General features: G+C 32.2%; 1 protein-coding gene across 1 annotated transcript in view; it reads left to right on the top strand.

Moving 5' to 3' along the window:
- Positions 1–2755: 2755 nt before the first annotated feature.
- Positions 2756–19389, top strand: part of LOC130449852 (uncharacterized) — a 35494-nt gene continuing 18860 nt past the window's right edge. The window contains exons 1-5 of the mRNA XM_056787893.1: positions 2756–3077; positions 7286–7484; positions 8670–8902; positions 10853–11218; positions 14680–14899. Coding sequence (XP_056643871.1) covers positions 2837–3077; positions 7286–7484; positions 8670–8902; positions 10853–11218; positions 14680–14899 — 1259 coding nt within the window. The 5' untranslated portion in view covers positions 2756–2836. The remainder of the gene's footprint in view (positions 3078–7285; positions 7485–8669; positions 8903–10852; positions 11219–14679; positions 14900–19389) is intronic.

Here is a 19389-nt window from a genome sequence, read left to right on the forward strand (position 1 = left end):
TATTACTATATATGCCTCTAAATTGTCTTACTTGCTGCTATCGTCTTGGATACGAGGATATGTACACCGATTAAAAATGTGTTGCTTTTTGCCCTAATAAAGTTCTAATAAATAAATAATAATAAATAAATAAATAAACGGTTCGCCATAATGAGATATTCTGAAGAAAATTATAATAAATTGTAATTATCTATTGAAAACACAATCAAATATTTTTTGGGGAGCTAATGAATAAATAAATAAACATTTGTACTGCGTACGTTTACCTGAATTAGATACAATGGATTTATTTTTTTGGGGATATCTTAAAAGCTTGGTTTATGCAATACATTTAAATACAAGGAACGAAATGATCGATAGAATAAACCTTATAACGCTATAAGGTAGAATCTTGAAATGATCTTCAAGTTCAAAGAAATATCTTCTTCAGACCCCGGAAGTGTGTAGAAGTCCAAGGTGACCAAATCGAACATTTATTATAGTTTTTTGTTTGTTTTTATGTGATAAGTGTTGGGCTGAATTTTTCCACATTTCAATTTTTTCTTTATGTAAGTAACACGATGTTCCACAAAATTCAGTTTAAATTAGAAATATTTGATTGTGTTTCAATACCTCCTGTAAGTATTTTTAATAAATAATTACAATTTATGATAATTTTATTCAGAATATCTCTTTATGACGAACGGTTTCGTTGCTATGTACAACGATAAAAAAATCTACATATCTCCTAAGCCATAAATTTTATCGAGTTATAAACAAAGAGTAGCTTTTCGTTAAAAAATCGATAGAAAAATTCATTTTTGTTATCTTTCGATTGTACAGGTTGTCCCTGTAAAAGTTACGGATTATTAACCATTGGGCATGAACTGCTGGCATTCATATAAAGAAAATACTACTCGTTTGTGGGTAAATAAGAGTGCAATGAAATTTCGAATGATAATTGAATCTTACAGAAGTAGACATGATTTGTGCTATACTGCTGATTTTTATTAAGGTTTAATGAAGAAAAAATCTGATAATTTCATAACAACCATAATTAAATTCCAAATTTCTACAAAATCTCATTTCTTTTATTTCATTATAACTTCAAAGAAAAGGCTCCAAATTTCTAAAAAGAAACAAAAAATAAGAGGAAACTTGAAAAATGGATATATTATTAAGAAGGAACATTAAATTTAATTACCAAATATGTTCTCACTATAGTGTCTATGGAGACGTTTTCAAAATTCATCATACCTTCTAAGTGAGCAAGTAGCATATGTAAATCAAACAACATTCTACAAGCCCATGAGTTTGAAATGATCATGTTAGCTTTTTATAATTTGCACCTTTTCATTTCCAAGGAAGAGATGAATAACTGCTTTATGCTGAGGCACAAATTGCTTCATCAGGCCTCATTTAATACGCAACGAAAGCATCCAAATATGAACAGTGTCTTCACAAGGGGTTCATTCTTGACATTATGTTTTCCTATCTAAATCTTGTTACGCTTAGACTTTGAGTAGTGAAGTGTGTATGATCTACTATTCTATATGTATAGATATTTAGTATCGGCTTTTTAAAAAACCTACCATATTGAAGTCTACTCTCACTGGCCAGACATACTATTCATATCTCATAGTTTGTAGCATCAGTTTAACGCTTCCTTAATTTTCTTTGAGCTTTACAGAGTGAGCCAGAGTTTAATACAAATTATTTTCTATTATGAAAAAGCTTCTTAAGTTTTTATAAACTTGTCGATAGAACGAGGTTTCGATTGCTACACATAAGTCTTCTTTTGTGAAATTATCGTTTTGGTCATTAAGCCAATATTTCTCCTTTAAATTTGGGTTGCATTTAATTTATTAGAAGTCGTTAACTTTTCCAAATTTATAAGATTTGGATTTGAATCAAAATGTATAGAAAAATGCTCACTCTAGGGTTCTGGAAAGCTGTTGGTAGATCTGGGTACTAAATCTTTTTGGGATTTTGCTAGAGCTTGACACTAACTAAACAAAAGTAATAATCATTGATATGATCCGTGAGTTTCCCCTATATAAGTTGAGAAAAAATAACATACGTATAAAGGACCTTGTCAGCGAAGGGATCTGCTTTCCTTCGCTGACAGTCGAGCAGTTATTGCTGGTAACGCTCAGAGTACCCAACCAATAGACCATCCTTGCTGAAACAATGGACTTCAACCGAGAAGTTTGCTCTAAAAAAAAAAAACAAAAATATCAAGGCTATTTTCACAGTTTTAAGAAATTTCAAAGGTTTCTTTATGGATTATTTAAAAAGAAAATTATAACTAATAAAATAATCTCATTTGTTCCATTACAGCAACGTATCTGTCCATGTGTATGTTATGGTTGATAAAGAATTTTCATTACTTTCTGTTCTCAAACAAAACAAAAATACTTGGAGGTGTTTGTCGAATTTAACACGTATTTTCGAAAGTTCGAAGCTTAAATGATTGAAAAAAGATGAAAACTTTATTGAATAGTGGTCAAATGAAAAGCCGAATCAGATTATTATTTTGTTGTGAATTCGTACGGTCCCGTTTTCTGTGAAGTTATCTTGTGACGTCTTAATACCTATTTTATTGGATTTTTAAGCTTTGAAATTTATATATGTTAATTAGAAAATTCTCTAGTTCAATGTATACAAAAATTTGTATCCATAAAAATAAGTTATATACATAAAATGTTATCTCACGTTATCATTTCATGTGGAAGAACATTTTTCCTGATAACAATTTGCCGTTAACAATATTTGATAAACTTCTTTATAGTAAACTTAAACAGAACTGCGTGTATTTATAGATGTTCGATTTTTAATTAGAAAACTAAGTGTTAACATGAACGTTCATTTTGTTATTATTTTTTTACTATTTATTGCTGTTGATTTTAGCAGTAGTCTTAAAATCCTAGGTGTGTTTCCTTATTGTGCACACAGTCATTTCAGTTTAGGATTTCGACTTATGAAAGAATTAGCCGATCGAGGACATAACGTTACTTTTGTGAGTTGTTACCCTCAAAGCAAGCCAATAAAAAATTTTCGGGAAATTTCTGTGTCCGAAATTAGGGGACCCATAGATGGTAAGCTTCAAATAGTATGTATTAATTTTTTTCCTAGAGTTTGTCATTTTTCTCGTATTATATTATCATTATGGAGGAAAAAATAAGAAACATTTCGTGTAAAAAATATAAGATATTACTACAATATTGATAAATCTGAATAATAAGATCTAATTGAATGCACCATATTATATTTCATCAAGGCACTTATTAGTAACTTGTGAAGAAGACATTGACCATGACTATAACCGAAAAAGAGTCAAACTCGTCTAAATGCTCTCAAACTATCCATTGATCACCATTATGCTGATTTAATCATGATATTTTTGTATAACAAAAATAAATAATACAGTGAGTCAAATACTTAACTTGATGTTGTGAGTAAGCGAAGAAATTCGACAAAATAAGAAGAGTAAAAGCACAATTTAAAAGTAAACTAAGAACAAAACGGAATTTAAAATAGTGTGAAGAAATCGTCAATCATGTTTCTGTACTGTTGGCGTTGGCTGTCTGGTTAACCCCGTTTTTGAGGATATATCAACAAATAATGACTCCGCCAGCCCACAAAGATGAACAGAAATTTTTTATGAACGTAGTGGGGTTTCGATAAAAGGTCCGTGATTATATTTACTCATAATGCATAATTCTCATTGGAGAACAAAATTCTGGAAGGTACTTCAATATTAATATCAATTTTTGCCTTTAGTCGTTTCGCTTTTATTTCTGCGTAAGATCAATATATAAAAGTTTTAAACTAATATACTCTCGTGGAATATTTCATAAAGTGGGAGGAAAAAACATCAGTCGCTGAGAACGGTGACGAAATGTTTAATTTTTATCTTAAGGCCCCCAAATACCTATCATGCATTATTCCAAACCGACTACGATCATACAGAAGGACGTGTGCAGATTATTCATTTAACGTTTGAAGGAATCTTGTCTGTTGGAAGTTTTAATGATATCTTAAGAGTTTTTGCAGTGTTTGTTTTTCTACTAAATTAGTTTGAAACCGAGAAGCTTATTGATGAAGTATCCAGTACTGTATGACCACACAAACGAGTAGTACCAAAACACCAACTACAAAGAAGTTGCGAAAAAATCAAATGTCAAAGGTACACTTCAGATTAAAATATTATCCTTATTTATTATATACAAAGGGATAAATATGATTAATTAAAAAAAAATTAAACATGAAGTACATTGAATATGTGTAATGAATTAGGACGATAATGAGACAATAAGATAGTACCCAAAATCTGCTTTCTCACTGATCTCCATGAATTCATGTCTGTGGTTTTCTTCATCTTCCACTTTTAAACAAAGTGCCACCATGACTAAATCGCAGTTGTTTAAATATTTTAACATTTTGCGCACTATTCGCGATTTTAATTGAATTGAGTGTCGAAAATGTATCGCGCGGGAGTTGGAAATCGGAAAGAATTCGGAAGCGTTTAGGACATGTGTGATCATCCCTTCCGATCCAGCAGCGATCCGTTCTTTGGAGAACATCGTAAACTGAACGCAATGCACGATAATTATTTGCAAGAAAAGTTTCAACTGTTTACAGTTACTCTGGTGTAGATATGTTAAAGACGAACTTCCAAACCATACCGAACTATCAGCCGTTATGTTAATGAAGCAGTGTGGCCAGCTCTAAGTTGGGACCTGTTATTTCTTTGAGGGCATCATATTGTACTTCATCATTCCCCGACCCAGTTAATACCCTTTGAATAATTATTCAACGTATTCAGCCCATCTGTCTAATTTTGGGGACCCTTGATTATTTGTTTCTCTCCATTTCTACAGGAACTCGTATATTTATATATTTTTTATGCGATTTTTATATTATTTTTCAACTATTTTTTACCCTTTTTCTCTACACAAAGTAAATGAAAATAATGCTATGACAGAAAAAATTTATTCTCATACAAAAGCTTAACAAAAAGTTACTCTTTGTTAAGCTTGATAAACTATGGTTTAGGTTTTCAGATCGTTGTACATGCCAAGGAAACCGTTTGCCATAAATTAACATTCTGAGAAAATTGTCATAAAATGTGATTATTTATGGAAAATATTTACAGGAGGTATTAAAGTCAAACAATTAAACATTTCCTGGATAACTAATGAATAGATAAATTCCTACCACATACTATCGAGGATCATATTACTGGCATAAGTGAAAACTATCTAGTGGGCACCTATCAAATAAGCTAGAGCTTGGCAAATACAGGAGTGAATGTCGAGAAACATACGAGAGGCATAAAGTTGGTGAATTAGTACGGTAAATAATGAATGTAAGTACCCACGCAGTGCTCTTCACTACCTGCTTGAGGGACCGTACTAATCCCTACTACCATCATCTAGTAAGGTGCATTGACGGGCGTGGTTATTTCACATTCATTCCTGTATTTGCGTTTTATACAATTACAAATTACAAGCGACTTAATCTGTTAATGTCCACTTCGAACATTGATTAGAGTTTTTTTTCTTTTTATTTGATAAGTAGGCTAAAATAAGTTTTTCTATATGAGTAACACGATGTTCGAAAGTACGCTGCTCAATTAGGAATGTTTGATGGTGTTTTGATACTTTCTATGAGTTTTCTCCTAAACCATAAATTATATCAAGATAAACAAAGAGTACTTTTTAAAAAATCTATTGAAAAATTCATTTTGTTATTGTTAACCATTGGGCATAAGCCGTCCCTGGCCTTCAGAAGTCGTGTAGGATTATTTATTCCAACAAACACACTAAATAGATATGGGAATCAACCAGTAGAAATTTATAATGTTCGAATGTACAATTTAGAAAATATACTCAAATATAAGTTCTGATTTCGCAACTTTGAAGGCCTATAACTCAGAAACGAGAGGTACGAGAAAATTTTTACTGTCACAGTATTATTTTCAAGTCATCTACTTTCGAATTTTTTGCATCAGGTCCCCGTGAACTCTGTACATTTTGCTTTTTTCCCTGGCATACTTTTTTGTTATTTCTTCCTTTCTCATATTTACTCCCATTTATGTTCTTATCTACTTATCTATAGAAGCCATGTTACGTTTCTCGTAACTATCAAATTTTCAGACTCATAATTTTTCTTTAATCAAAAGCCTATAGTGGTTATCAAATAACTCCTCCTCACTTTTTCATTGTCCAATTTTTTATTTCACTAAGGAATCATATGAATTAACGTCAGTTCCTATAACTTCTCCCATCTTTAAGGACCTTCATACATATTTTTTAATAAATATATGATTTATTTGATTGTGCTCCCTTATCAATATATTTGTGAACAAAACTTGTGTTCCAAATGACTATGTTTGAATTCATATCTCCCATGAATATTGTAACACGAAACTATAAATGTTATTCTTCAATCCCGAGAATATAATTTTGTACAATCGAAGTTTGCTTCATAAGGCGTTAATTATCAACAATTCATCTAGAGATAGGTACTGAACAAATCTTCTTCTTCCATCCATAATAGGTTTATCGCCGGTTCTTTCTTCGATATCTTTTCTCTTGGGTCTAGGTTGTCCCTCTATCTCGTTCGTAGTCAACTTCTACTCCGTCGCTCCGTCGTTCAATTGGAGATGTATTTCGTGATATTTTTGTCTACATATTTGTTGGTTCCATTGTTTCTTACTGTGAAATCCATTCATTAATGCTATCTACGTCACATGATTGTCTGATTTCCACTTCTTTCTCGGTCTAGAAGTGTTTTTTTCGAAATCCGCATGAGGATTTTCAATTCTGTGGTCTCCAAAAGTTGTTTCGTTTTTGATGTTTCTGGCTTTGTTTCTGATGTATAGGTCATTATTGGTCTGATTGTTCTTTGTAAATTCTTGCCTTTGTTTCTTGTCTTAGCTGTTTTCCGCCATACCTCGTCTTATATGTCCCCTTTATTGGTTATGGCAATTCTTAGGTACTTGAAATTCATTCTCTGGTGTATTATTTGATCTTCTGGTTCCAATTTACTATAATGATTTCATTTGATGTTGATATGAAAAAATGTGTGACTTAAATAACTCATTTCATAGCCAATATCAATTAATTAAAAAAGCATATTTCATGGTTAATCTAATGATTGTTCACAAGAGGAAGGCAGGAGCAAATATTTCTGATATGTTCTTGCAAAATTTCGAAACCGTATATTGATGTGAGAAAAATGAAAACTAAAACTGTAACTAGAAAAATTAGAAGATTACAGGAATTTTATTATTTTTCAGAGACGAAACCATCTTTGGTTGATTTTGGAAAATTTTCAGTATGGAGTCAGATGAATTGGGTATCTGCATTGGGTGAATTATATACTAGAGGAGTTCTGAGTAGCAAGGGTGTACAAGAGCTTTGGAAATCGAATGAAGAGTTTGATGTTGTCGTAATAGAGCACTTCGTAAATGACGCACTAACTTATTTTCATAAAAGGTGAGCTAATTTAATCATTAAAACAAATTCCAAACCCTACATTTTTGGACTATAATGAATCAACATTTGGAAAACTAACAAGATTACTCAATGAAAAATGAGTTCGAGAAATTGAACCCTTCGAAGTAACTAGTAATTTGTTGTTTTCGATCCCATAGAGATAAATAAGATGAAAATTGAAACTTCTAATCAATTTTATTGTTTGCTTTTCTTTTATCCTTCATAATAATTATGATTGAAATTATTTATTTCAAATTATAAAGGTGAACAGCTGGCTGCTTTATTGATATTAGCAAACTTACTAAGTAAGGGTTGATACAACGATGTCATCTAGCAAGCCAATAGAATGTGGAGTTAAGGGCTCAATATTTTACAATGCAGAAAAATGCACAATTACTTGCCATTTGAAATCAAAACGATATCATCTTTTCCCTTTTTTGTTACTCATTGTGGTTTTCTTCTGTATATTGAAATTATATTTTATTTGTATCTTTATTTAGTTATTTTTATGTTTGTTTTTGTAGCTTTTGCTACAAATGGTAACAATTTTTTGACCATAAAGCATTTCGCTTTCTATTACCTATAGCTGTTCCCGCGAAGCAGAAAACTAAAACAAAGAATTGGAAGATACATTTACAAAATTTTCATATCAACATTCATCCCTTTGAGGGTTCAACTTTTACAAACGTTGAAAGATCTAGATATTACACTCTAATGTATAATCTAATCACTAAATACAAAATTGGAAGATTGAAGGCACAGTTATTTATTCTGGTATGTCTAATATTTCCATAATTTTGTCTTTCGTATATTTATACAGACTGTGATGTTTTTAGGTATCTCATTTATTATTATAAGAAAAATTGATGGCCTTAAAACCCGTTTTCTTTATAATCCTCTGTGAGTTACAAAACCACTTGTCACGTTCCAACTAACTTGTATCATTTTCAATTTTCTTATATATTTATATATATATATATATATATATATATATATATATATATATATATATATATATATATATATATATATAAGTTAACTATGTTGATCAATAATTTACTCAGTTATTTATTTCACATTATATCCCATATTTTATCTCTATACCATCAAATATTTCATCTAATTCAATTGCAATCAAAATTCCATTGTATTTGTCTGTCTATTTTTTCTCTTATTTTGTTGTAGATTCAACTGTCCGTTAGTAACTTTAGTTGCTGGACCTACGACTATGTTTACCAATCATATGGCAGGAATCCCTATTTTACCAGCGTTTGTTCCAAATATATTGAGTGATTACGATTCAAAGATGAATTTTTGGGAGAGATTGGACAATACCTATAAACAAGTTCTTGGAGAAATATTTGTACGTTCGGTACACGTACCATCGCAGAATAATATCTTGAGAGAATTTTTCCCGGGTAAGTGAATTATTCGTCAATGTGAACTATTTTACATTTTCAAGAAATTTTGGAGAACCATTTAGAAGATCTTCTATAAAATAGTATGAAAGACTGGAAAATGGATAAACATATACAGATTATTCTCATTTATGATTTTTCTAGAAATACAAAATTTTCCGATACTTGGATGATCTTTAATGCAATTTAGCAACATCGTAGCACTGTTTAACCTTAATGGAGCATGTCCGTCGTTCTTAAAAAATGGTCGAATAGCATTCATTAGCGTATGTTGATTAGTCAGTAAATGTATTTTATTTTTCATTTTGACGGACTGCAACAGGAAGGAAGATTTACGATAATGAAATTATTAAACATATTTAGCTAGTATTATATGGTTTTGTTGATATTTCTTGTTCAAAACCTTTGGTTAAAGAAAAAACCTAACCTAACCAAACAAAAGCTTTGTAGAGACATATTCGCTACCATTCGAAGCGCTTTAAATGAAAATAAATCGGGAATTCCCAAGAAAACAGTAGTAAAAAAGTTTGGGATTCCACGATCTTCAGTTTAGACTAACCAAAATTTAAAAAAATTGAGCTTTGGCGCTACCTAACAAAAAATTAAAATTTGTCGAATGGACACTAGAAAGCAACAGAAAAGGTTTTCCCAGAAGGAAAATAGATATCCAAATGTCTATTAAAACTTCCTTGGATATGAACAAAGGATCTAACCCTTTTAAGGATAACTACCCTGGGGATCATTGGTTCAGTTTGTTTCTCTTTAACTTAGGTCGATTTTGTCAGAGAGTAATCCAGAAAGTAAACATTAGCATCTGCCAACGTATCAGAAAATGACATTAGAGGTTGGTTTAAAGCAATCGGAAAATATTTCGATGCAAAAGGATACAGTTCAATTTTAGAAGAAGCCTCTAACGGTTTCAACGGGGACGAAATCTGTGTCATTTTTGTCCCAAGCTAGGCAAAATTGTTGCATCCCAAGGAACAAAAAATGTATACGACGTTGATATAGGTGCAGACAAACAGAATTTAACAGTCGCGTTTACTTTTTCGGCTTCAGGAGTTATTATTCCGACAATATTTTCAATCGGAGTGTTGTATGCAATCGGTAAATATGTTGTGGCAAACAGAATAGTGCCACAAAAATCTTCTTATTGTCATAGCTTCTCTCTTACGTCAAACATTCAAGCAAAGTTGAGAAGTAGATGAATGGATATTGTTGAAGATGTCATAATGCCACCTCACAGATCGTATCAGAAAACAATTATTTGAAGTTAGGCTGAACATCTTTTGCAAGGCGTGATCACTGGAGTGTTATGACATTATTATACGGAGATTCGCTTTCAATAATAACATTTTGGGATGAAATTGAGGCAGACTGTAACATAATGAGCAAAGACAGTTTGATATATATCCTGTTTGTTTTGAACTATAGGGTTGTTGGTGGAAATTACTTGAATTAATTGAATGCAGGGAAGAGAATTGATACCTATGTAGGAGATATTAATGGAAGCTTGAAGGATGTAATGAAATTGATCAGTGTGAATATAGCTATAATTTTTTTCTACCAGCTCTTAACTGTTTGTTTTTGGTGTTGCTAAGATAATGTTATAACTTCAATAGGATTCCTGTTTATTTTCAAATTTAGAAAACAAAGTTATGATGTGAAGTTATACATAGAATCAAATTCATATTGTTTTGAAATGATGTAGAGACTTTCTAATTTCACGAACCTTCACATTGAAACTATTATACCTTTAGAAACCTCCATCAACGTGGCCTCAACGTTATCCATGAAATTGTGAATTTATAAAGGCATCCAACCGAAACTTAAAACCCTTTTTAAGTCAAATACTGACATTATTTGTTGATTACTAAGGAACAAAGTGTTTATTAACCATTTCACTATTTCAAATTATATATGATCCAATTCATTTGTATATTATTTGAGATGCGCCAGACCTAAGAACTTTCCTGTATAACTCTAGTATATTCTTGATATGCTCGCACACGAGCCTCTCCGATGTAGTACCATTACAACAGAACATTAAAGAAATCGGTGGTTACCACGTACCACCACCTAAGCCTCTATCAGAAGAATACAAGATTTTCATGGAAAATGCTACACAAGGAGTTATATTATTTTCTATGGGATCAAATTTGAAAAGTGCTAATTTCGAGCCCGAGAAGAGAAGAGCGATATTAAAAACGTTTTCGAGAATTAAACAAAAAGTGATATGGAAATTTGAATCTGAACTTCCAGAAAAACCTGACAATGTGCTTATCAGTAGCTGGTTACCACAATCGGATATTTTAGGTGAAATTGTTATATTTTATCTCATCTGTTTAATCTCAATATGCTGAAAGTACCGCCTTGTTTAAATAACCACACCGATCTTTGCATTGTAAATGACTTTATTGATGTTTACAATGTCTCATTCCCACATCCCACATCAAGTTTGATTTCATTCTTTATAGATGCTTGACTGTAGTGTGCTATATTTTTTTCCGAAGTACAGTGCACTTTGTAACTGCCAGAGCTTTTTTTAAGGCATTCATCTAAGAATACGGAGAACTACTTGGAAATACCGAATCCAAGAGTAGAATTTTTGCAACGACAGCTTTCCATTCTTCTGAATGTGTAATTCTTCTTTTCCTGTATACGACTTTGACCATCTGAACCAACCAATTTAACCAATGCGTTTGCAAATTTTTTCACGACATTGTGCAGTGGAGTTAGATTTGGAATGATTTGTATTCTCGATATTGGACAAGTCTTTACGGCCATTGTAATGCAGATACCAAGCATTCTACGTAAATTGCCATCCAGGGTCATTCCCAGATATTTGATTTTATGTTTTGAAGATATATCCGTTCTCCCTATTTTTATGATTTTCATATTTTCCGTTTGCTTTTCCATGTGTAGTTTTATCCGAGTTTAGCCATAGTCCTACCAACGTGTGCCAGTTCACGATGTGAAAATGAACGCATTTAATCAAAAAAACCTTTCTCTTTGTACTAGCGCAATATAAGAGTGCATATATATTGAGTTTCCATGACTAAAGCACTTGAATTAGGCTATAAATTGCTTCCTGATCCGATTTAGTACTAGATTAGCATAAAGACATTTGACTTCAACGATGAAATAATCTCAAAAACAAATAACTGGTCTTCAACATTCTCATTACAGATATTACTCTAATATCATCATCAACATTCACGAGAACTGATCCCTCTGGTCCCCTTCTGACTTACTTAAAAGAAAAAATTGATAGAAAGACTGTTCAACATTTCCAAACCACTGATTTATCGCAAATATGACTTTACTATCCCAATAAAATCGAAGGTGAAAAATCTGGAGAATATGGTGGACCTGTGACTGGGTGCGTTATCCTGATGCAATTTCTCTCGGTGGTTTTCTTTCATCGCCTTACGTAAGTGTGGATCTGATTTGGTATAATTAACGCCTGTATTTGAGTTCCTCTTTTGCAGGTTATTTATTCAAATTACTTCCTCAGCATGCCAAAATATGGTTAATAAAACCTTACATTACATATTTTCCTCCAAGGTGGTGAGGCTATATGCTTTCGCTCCTTACTCTTAAATTTGATTTCTACATAATCGTGATGGATCCATGATCTATCCTTTGTTACTAATCTTGCAATAAAATTTTGTCTCATAGTTTACTTGCTTACCCATCTTAAAGACAATTTTCCATGTTCAGTTTGGCAGTAAGATATAATGTACCATGTTGTATAAGAGACCACTATTTTTAACTATTTTTCGAATAGTCACACGTCGATTTTGTAACACAAGATCAAGAAATTTTTTATTATATATTGTGTGTTTGTGCTCCACCTGTATGTTCGTGTGCATGAGTTGCTCGATACGGTCCATTCTGACTCTTAAAAATTTGAGCATCTACTGTGGGTACACTTCAAGAGGTTCAGGCTTGTTAGTTTCTAGCTTATACATAATAGGTTACAATGTGACGTGGTTATAAATAATTGCTCTTTTTTCAACTCATAAACGTGTCAAGAGCAGAAGGATCAGCACTTGAATATCTCTAGTAGGTTTCCTTTGGCTTTCTTCCACATGCAACTAGATATCTTCTTTTTTTGTGAGTTAATTTTGATCTCCTACGTTTAAAAAGATATTCAATTCAATGTGAAATTCGGGATTTTTCTCACCAAGTTACCATATATCTCAGAATACGTTTTTTTCATCAACCCATACTTCATCTAATATTGATATATCAATTCCTAGCTAAACTGCTGAATAAATGACTAGTAAGTAATAATTATTAACGATGTATATAATTTCCAATACGTTTGTTCGTCCTGTGACATGATAATATTAGAAAAGTTCCATGATTTTAGTTTTTAGCAAAAAGAAAAATTAATAGAATAGTCAACGGTCGGTAAAAAAATTTACCCACCCTATAGCGCCAATACGATCGATTTTGATATTTATATTTTAAAGAAATTTTTGAATAATCGATGCAACTCCTTTTTTATTTTATTATTTAGGTGCACAATTTTGGCATTCTTTGTTAAAATTTTGACAAATAATCGTCATCTATTTGGTTCGATTCGTTTTTCAGGATATTCCAAAGATGCAAAGTGGAGTAGGGCACTGCTTTCTGACTTCTCTGTCCACTTTGGCTACCAGCAACTCAAACGGTTGAGTTCGGGCGACTGTGACGGCTAAATCATTACTTTCAGTACATTTTTCCTATCAAATTCTTTTAAATACTCTTCGGATTTTCTCGAGGAATGCTTGGGATAGTTATCATGCTGGAATATAAATTTTCTGTAAATCAGGCGCTGGTGTGAACGTACTACATTTTCCTTTAATATTTTTTCTACATCCCTTTAATGTTTACCAGGTCTCCAGTGATTCAAAACATTCCCAAAACATCACCGAGCATCTGCCGTGCTGTGCAGTCGGATTATACATACATCTAACACCCATTCTTTCTTTGATTTGCGCACAAATACTTTTCCCTTAGACCAAAAGGCTCAAACTTTGACTCATCTCTCCATAAAACTTTCTTTTACTTTTCATGCGTCCCATTTGTATGCTCTCTAGCCCTCAACATCGTATTAATTTTATTTTGACGTCTTAAAAGAAGTTTCTCTTCCAAATCGGCCAGTTCTTCTCATTTTTCTTGTCACCGTAAAAGTTCTCGAAGGCAGATCCCTAGATTTATTGACTTAGCTTTTATCTCTGGGTACGTTTAGTGGTTTTTTGGGGCGGTATGGAACGTTTCCTATCTCCTGAACTCCTGGTGGATGCATATTTTCTCACGTTGTAGTCCACGGTACGACGAGGTATTTTTAATTCAGCGACAATGGTACGGTTACTTCTGCTTAGACTATGAAGAGTTGGGATAAATGCACGAGATTCAACCGATAGTCCCTTGGTTTCACTAAAAAATGCTTTGGTCCAAAAAGCACAAATCACAGCACATCTTGCGCTCGCACGAAGTCAACAAATAACGGATACCTTTTGGTTTGTAAGACAAAAAACTGGGGTAAAACTTTTTGACCGGAAGTGTATTGGACATTTTATAGGGGTTGTTATTACTCCTGGAGTGTTATAGGGTGGTTGAATAATATTATATATAAACAAAAATGTTTCAGAATTTTCATTTGAATCTATAATACGTAGATATTAAAATTACGACATCTTTCAAAGTAGTATATTGTTGAATTCATCAATATTTTTTCGATGATCTTTCTTCTTATTGATAATAATATTAATATTGATTTTTAGCTCATCCAAATACAATAGGATTCATTTCTCATGGGGGTTTACTTGGTACAACCGAAGCAATTTATCACGGGGTACCTATATTGGGTTTACCGACATTTTGGGATCAGAAAAAAAATATTGAGGAAGCATCACGCAAAGGATACGGACTCAAACTGGATTTTGAGAATTTGAATGAAGAAGTGTTTGCCGCAGCTCTTGACGAGTTGATTAATAATCCGAAGTAGGTAATTGGAGTTTTTTATATGAGTTGTTGATGTGAACATGGTTCGACAAAGTTGGGAGACACATCCATTCTTGCTAGACAAAGTCGAATAGTATCAATCGACATAGTGTGGACACAGCTTTGGATTTCACAAAGGATTTTTTGTTGAGTAATTATGAAAATCATTTTTGTTCAGACTTCAATTTGTGTGAAAAGTAGTCACATTGGTTAAGATCCCAAAAAATATGGCCACACAGATTTGTTGGAAAAAGGACAAAAACAAAGGATTATGCCGTTTCAAAAGTATCTAATTGATAGAATGATTAAATTGTATTATGAAAGACAATTATGTTCCAATTTCTTATATTAGAATTCTACACAGGAATTATAGAATTTGGATTATCCTCATTAAGACTATATTCGATTCATCACATTCTATAAATAAACTAGCTATGGATTCTTATTTTATTTCATTGAATCCACCACAAAAGCATTCAATGAATATAACTTTTTACGTATCAATTCCCTATGTAGACTTTTTTTTTCACAATACTTGTATAATTTATTAGGAAAATCGATGTTAGATATAAAAAACAAACATGCTAATCTGATTCATTTAACACAATTTTTCTAGTAATAATTTTCAATTCTGATATAACTTTGGATAAGTTTTGCTTTTAATGTACTTCTAACAATATCCTACAGCAAAAGATATTAACAACATACTCTAGTGGATTGTTTTTTGTAAAATACAAAGTGTGGCTATTAGATATTTAGATCTGTCAAATATTTTATTTTGACTTATGTTCCTATATTCATTTATTATCACACTCCGAAGTCTTTTCCTCTCAGTTCCTTTAGGACGCACAGCTGTTTATTTCACAGCCTCAAGGGACTCACATCTTCTTCCTTTGAATGCAGATTTGATCCGTCATACATTATTTGTTCTAATTAATCATTTTCAACTACATTTAAAGTGTCAATTATTCGGGGTACAATTTTTAGAATAATTAAGTTTTTAATGTTTAAAATGTCTCAAAATACTCATGGTCATATGCAGTGTACCTACGTATTCAGTTTGTTCTGAATCATATTCAATGTTGGCACTAAATTGGCATTATGAAAGTCTGTCGAATAATATTTTTGGTTACATCATCAAATATTATTAGTTTATGTTTGTAGGTACAACACGATAAATTGTGAGATATGGAATTCAATTTAATTATTTAATTCGTTTAATGATAGCATTTTCTGACTGATTTTCATGTTATCGTCTTATGCACTCGAATATATTTAAAATTACTCTTGAACAATGAAATGGAAATATTTATATTCAAACTTTCGTACTAACACTTTTTCACTAAATGACAATGTATTATCTACTTGTTCAGTTTTCTGTTTTGATCTCAGTGCACGTTCTATGACGACACATTGACTTCTCTCTGGCGTTACTAAGAATAAAATAACTAGTGAAGCAGTTGTTTAAAACTCGCCTGCTATGTAAGTTCTGCGGTCGAAACTCTTTGATACTTCTCATAGTTCCTCAAATAAAAATATACAAAGTGTAATCGCTAGCAGTACACTGATTCATTACGAATAGAGTGATCTAATTAATCATTGAAACGCCCGTATTGCGTGGGTATATTTCTTCCAATATCAATTGCAGATTATAAAAACTGGTTCTAAACACTTGCCGACAATTTTGTTTGATCTACCATAGGCGTAGATACCTCATTTTATGAATTTATTATTTTTATAAATATTTTTAAAAATATGGATATTTTATGCGAGAAAGTATTCGTTAAAAGGCAATTGGATCATTATAAATATTACGGCAGTATTTGCCTGTCCTGCTTGGAACTTATTATACCTCAACATTTTTTGGTGACAGGCACGTTTTAAAACTTGGAAGATGTCCAAAGCAACTCATTTCACTCAAAAATTAATTGATCTTCATTAGCCTCAAATTGAATAGATGATAAAATGTTGTTGATAATGGTGATTACATTATTGAACAAATGTTCAGTGATCTTTAAATTCTGTGCGTTTGGAGCTTGTGAAGGAATATGGATATGAAATCGAACAATACATTGATTGAATAACAGCAATTACTCGAGTTACATCTATTTCAGCTAATCTGTCTTATACCCTCTTCTGTTGAGACGAGCAGTGACAATTTAGAAGATATTCTGACATGTTAGTTTGCTACTACAGCTGGTTCATCAATATAATGCTTTGAATTTGAAACTGTAGTAATTTCGTAGAATCTGGATCGGTTAAAAAAGCAAACTGCAATTAACTTCAAGTGAAAATCTCAAATCAGTTTTCAACCTTTTTTCATAAGTATCAAATGACACCCCTTGATATAAGATTAGCGTCTTTTTTAGGGTTTCCTTGAAATCATTTAGCGCCTATCTCAAATAGAAATAATAATTTATTAACGAAATCATAAATAGAATCTCGACGATTAATGAAAATGATCCTCAAGTCGTTGAAGTGACAGGGCGATTTAGCTTAAACAATTCTAACTGATTAGGTTATGAAATTCACCCCAGGATCTGGCATTTTCCACAGGGTGCATACCGCACCAGACACAATTATCGTCTTTATCTCTGTCATTGTCCCGTTTCTTATTTGGGTTTTTGTCGTAAGTGTTATTCTTGTTGTTGGTACGAGGTGTCTTCAAAAAGTGAAATAGTTCATCAATAACAAACGTAATATGAAGTTAGAATCATTTTCCTTCAAACTACTACATGTCATTCATATCCAAACATTGATTCCGTGAAATATTTTTTGATAGCTTCCTACGGAATCGTGTTAATCTGTTCTTCTTTTTAATATCAGGAATGGTGTCGAAACATTTTCCTTTCAGTATTTTTTTGGAGAAAAAGTTAGAAGATGGGCAATCAGCACCGAAAACAAGAATGAAGAGAAAAGCTCACAGTGTGGCGAATTTAAAGGCATTCCGCTTCTCTATTATTTAATCGCTTAACGTTCAAGTTGAGCTTAGAGTCAATTCTTTATTTTTTTATGAGCTATCATGTGAATTTCAGAAGTAGACTATTTGTTAATTTATTTCCTTGTTGTACTTATCGAAGAGATTTCAGACTATGCTAAATTTATAAATTTTCAGCAGTATTAGTGCAATAACTTGCACCTGCTTCTTCTGAAATAACTTAGCAGTTTAACATCATTTTTACTTATCATTTTAAACTGCTAAGCCTCCACATCCCTCGACTATAATTTGTTCAATTGTTCATTCACTTTTTGATGGCTGAAAACAATAGTAACATTCTAAGGTAGCTGTCAGAAAGATAATAACTGCATGGACAAAGTACAACAGATCAACCTCTGCCTCCGATTCCAGTTCTGAATCCGACAACTCAAATTTGGAAACTCCGACTTTCCGTTACATTTCTGATCTCAACTACTTCTCAATATAATTTTTCCTACTGTTCTCAACTGTAACACTATAAATTAACAACATCATTAAATTAACAGTCACAATTACTTTTCTGTCTCTGAAGACGATAATTTGGTTATCAAAACGTATGTCTTGACAGTGTAATTGTGAGTGTTGGTCTAGTATTAACACTAAAAAATGTGTTTACTAGGGAAAAGTAACCAAGAAAAAGCTAGTTTAACAAACAAAACAGTGAATTTGGTCATTTGTGATTTTCCATTTTGTTAAAATTTCACCAATTTGTTCTGGGATTGGATCTCCTGTATGTCTTCTATTATATGTGTGACATTTCAAAATAACTTTAACTCTGTTAAATTCTGTATTTATGCCGTACGCTGTTGGAGTTAAGAACGATACGTTTGAGCTTGATTGACTCCAAATGTCTGTTTCAAATCTCCACAAATATATTCCGTTAAATTCTGTCTTTCCCTTAACTCGTAATTCGCCACCACGAAATGCCCAAGACGTCTGAATTCCTTTTTTCTACGAAATTTAAAAAATATTTTGCTAACAAATCTTTACAGAAATCAATCTATCTATCTCTATCTATATTTTCTGTCTGATTTCTTTCTTCTTTCAGCCTAAAGCAGCGCAGACACTTCATTGAAGAAGATCCAAATAACACTTGTTTCATTATTAGAACTCTCGTAAAATGTCACTCATAAATAAAAACACACATCATGCATTAGAAATTCAAGTTTAAAAACAAAAACAAATGAGATGTCTTCCTCAAGAAAAAGAAGAAACAGAAACCGCGCGGCGTGATTCTCCGCGTGACGAGTATCAACCTGTTTATTCACTACATGCTGCCTCCGATTCTAACCTACAATTTAAAAGTATCGGAACCATAGTTGAAATCGGAGATTTAATATCAATCGAAAGTTCTGACATTTCGGTATCATAGTCGAATATCAGTATCATCCCTAATTGAGACTCAGTAAGTTATCTAGAAAATAGTGCTTGATATGGTATCTAGATGTTGTGATGTGTAAAATTGCAGCACGCTATTTGACAGCGCCGGTCATAATCTAATGTAGTGGAAACT

The sequence above is a fragment of the Diorhabda sublineata genome, chromosome 10 (assembly GCF_026230105.1).
Source record: "Diorhabda sublineata isolate icDioSubl1.1 chromosome 10, icDioSubl1.1, whole genome shotgun sequence".
In the NCBI taxonomy this organism is placed as follows: Eukaryota; Metazoa; Arthropoda; class Insecta; order Coleoptera; family Chrysomelidae; genus Diorhabda; species Diorhabda sublineata.